This window comes from Centruroides sculpturatus, unplaced genomic scaffold (assembly GCF_000671375.1).
Source record: "Centruroides sculpturatus isolate CEXI.00-Female unplaced genomic scaffold, Cexi_2.0 scaffold1748, whole genome shotgun sequence".
NCBI lineage: Eukaryota > Metazoa > Arthropoda > Arachnida > Scorpiones > Buthidae > Centruroides > Centruroides sculpturatus.
This window is the reverse complement of record NW_019385853.1, coordinates 5,818-8,483: the sequence shown is the minus strand read 5'-3', so window position 1 is coordinate 8,483 and position 2,666 is coordinate 5,818. Positions and strand designations below refer to the sequence as shown.

General features: G+C 30.7%; 1 protein-coding gene across 1 annotated transcript in view; it reads right to left on the bottom strand.

Annotated features, from left to right (window-relative positions):
• The window catches only part of LOC111642526 (diamine acetyltransferase 2-like), a 17,633-nt gene extending 15,301 nt beyond the window's left edge, over positions 1 to 2,332 (bottom strand). The window contains exon 1 of the mRNA XM_023388879.1: positions 1,578 to 2,332. Within this exon, the coding sequence (XP_023244647.1) occupies positions 1,578 to 1,707 (130 nt within the window). The 5' untranslated portion in view covers positions 1,708 to 2,332. The remainder of the gene's footprint in view (positions 1 to 1,577) is intronic.
• Between the last annotated feature and the right edge of the window lie 334 nt (positions 2,333 to 2,666).

The window sequence follows — 2,666 nt, the reverse complement described above, 5'->3', positions numbered from 1 at the left end:
AACCCGAATTTAAGAAAGCAAGAATTATCCGCACCGCACGGCACGTACACCATATCAGATGGCTAGAGGCGGCCAGCATATATTTGGCTAACCTTAAGGATAATCAATGCATCAATTATAAAGAAGAGATTACGTTATCAACAGCGTGGCTAGCGTTTATGAATAGTAATTTATGATAGCCCGTTTGGAGTCGACTGCGCATGACATACAACGACGGAAACGGGAAACATGCATTCGAACTTACATATTTCGAATTTAAAGTTTTTACGAGCTGCATTTTCCATCAGAGATTCAAATTAAAAACCTGAAGAAGAACCGTTTAAGGTTCTTCTTCAGGTTTTTAACCGTTTCGAAAACGTTAGTTTTGGTTCGTTTTGGATCGTTAAGAGTTAGTAGACACACCGGTAACAGGTTAGAAAGAGGTAATTATAGTAGACAAATTTAGTTCAAAAATTACAAAAGGTTTTCAAATTACAGTAAAAAAATCATAAAATTCATCAGCAGCAATTGAAATTTCATCATTAAATGCTTTTATTTAACTTCTGAAACTGTCCTGAAAAGCATTTTATTGTTAACTAGAGATTTCTGATTCTACAAAACTGTTTAACAATGCATTTGGTATCACTTGAAATCAATTAGAAATCATTACAATATCAAGTGATATCATTTCAAAATGATGAAATGAGATTAATTTAGATTAAATTAACTACTTCTTTGATTCCGATTTCTTTTAAATTGACAATTAGAATTACAAAAATAACGTAAGTTACAGTATTACTACTCAAAGATTTAAAAATGCAGTATAATTTTTATTTTCAAACATTTTTGATTGTCTTGAATGACCTTATTCGGGACAGAATGAAAGAAATTTCAATTTCAAATTTGAATTTAATTGAAATTTCGAATTTCAATTAAAAATAAGAACAAAAGTTGGAATGTCCTCTAAGACAAGCTAATTTTGAATATCATATTGCATTTTTAAACATTTGTGTAGTAGTGCTGTGGTTTATGACAAGTGCAGTTTTCAGAAAAGTATGATGTAAGTTGTTAAAAGTTTAGAAATGATGATGAGATTTCAAAAAAAGTAAAACAAAAATCACAGATAATTAAAATTACCTTAGATATAAACTTTTAGTTTTAATTAATAATTTTAACTTTAAATAATAGAAGATTGGCACAATTAAATTTAGAATACAAGGGAAAAGAGAACAAAGTTGTGTGTAAGATGCATTTCTCCATCTCCATACAAAGATGCATATAGAATATTAGAAAATTATTGAATTTTGACATATCATGCTACTATACATTTCAATGTTGCTAGTTTGATGATTTGTGTATGAAGAAATTTAGATTAAAAAATGCTAACTCAAGGATGTAATACTAAATCTCATCTCTACACAACTGTATGGAGGATTAGGAAACAAAAAATAAATTGTAACTTTTTTTTATAATAGTAGTAAATAAATTTCAAATAAAATATTTAAAACTTGTTTTGAAATAAATTTAAATGTTTTTGATTTTAAAAATTTAATTTTATCATATATAAATTAATTTTAGGTAACTGGAAGTATAATAACCTTTCTCTTCTTCATTTTGTCCACTAGTCTCGGCAACAACGCAACAAAAATAAGGGTGTTTACCAAATCCATCTCTTTGTAAAACTGTCGTAATATAGCATACATATATATTTAGTCTTATAGTAATCATTTTTAAAAGATAAATTAACTAAGAGATAAGTCTTCAAAAAATAAGTGTGTAATGTGGTGTTTTAACCCCACATATGGTTGTCTGCTGTGTGTCTAAGAGGCACCTGACGTTGAAGGCGGCCAAGTTTTTACTACGTAGTGAAATTGCATGAATACAGTATTGGACTCTAACTTCAGAAAAGACAGAAAGACACTCAACAATGTTGATGGTCTCAAAACCCAAGTCAGACTTGCCCTATTTGTCCCTTACAAAATAAACATTATATGTTGTTGTTTGTATATGGCAATACAACTTAATTAAAGGGGTCCAGCCATAAATGAGATACCTCCCAGGAAGACTTTTTGTGGGAAACTGGTCCCTGTTTAGGTATTAAAAATATGAAAAAAACCAGAAAACTCCATATGACCAGCCTGTTGATGAGATACGAACTCATGACTAGTGTTTAGTGATTTTATCCACTTGGCCAATGGTGGGCTTATATAATTAAGGTGACCAACTTTTTTACAATGAGAAGAAGGATACAAATAAATTGACGGAAAAAATATTGTAAACAAAAGAAACATTTTATTCATTGCAACAACAATACACTATAATAATCTCTACTGCATGTATACGTGCCATGCCATGTTTCAGTAAGAAATAAACAAAGCAACTTGTGCATCGCGCTCTCTCTCTCTCACAGTCTCCTGTGCAGAGTGCATTTGTCTCATAATCGCATCTCACCACACTGTACCGAGTCTTGATGAATCGTCATGTCAAATACAAACACATCACATCACATCACAACACATGCAATGTATTGGCTTGGCATCGATTGAATACAGAGATTTATTGATTAGTCTTCAAATATCAAAAAGGAGGACATATAGAGGGACACTTTTCAAGGAAGGTCAAAACTTACAAAAGGAGGATCACCTTAATATAATTGAAAACTGAACTACAATATACAATGTGTCTAC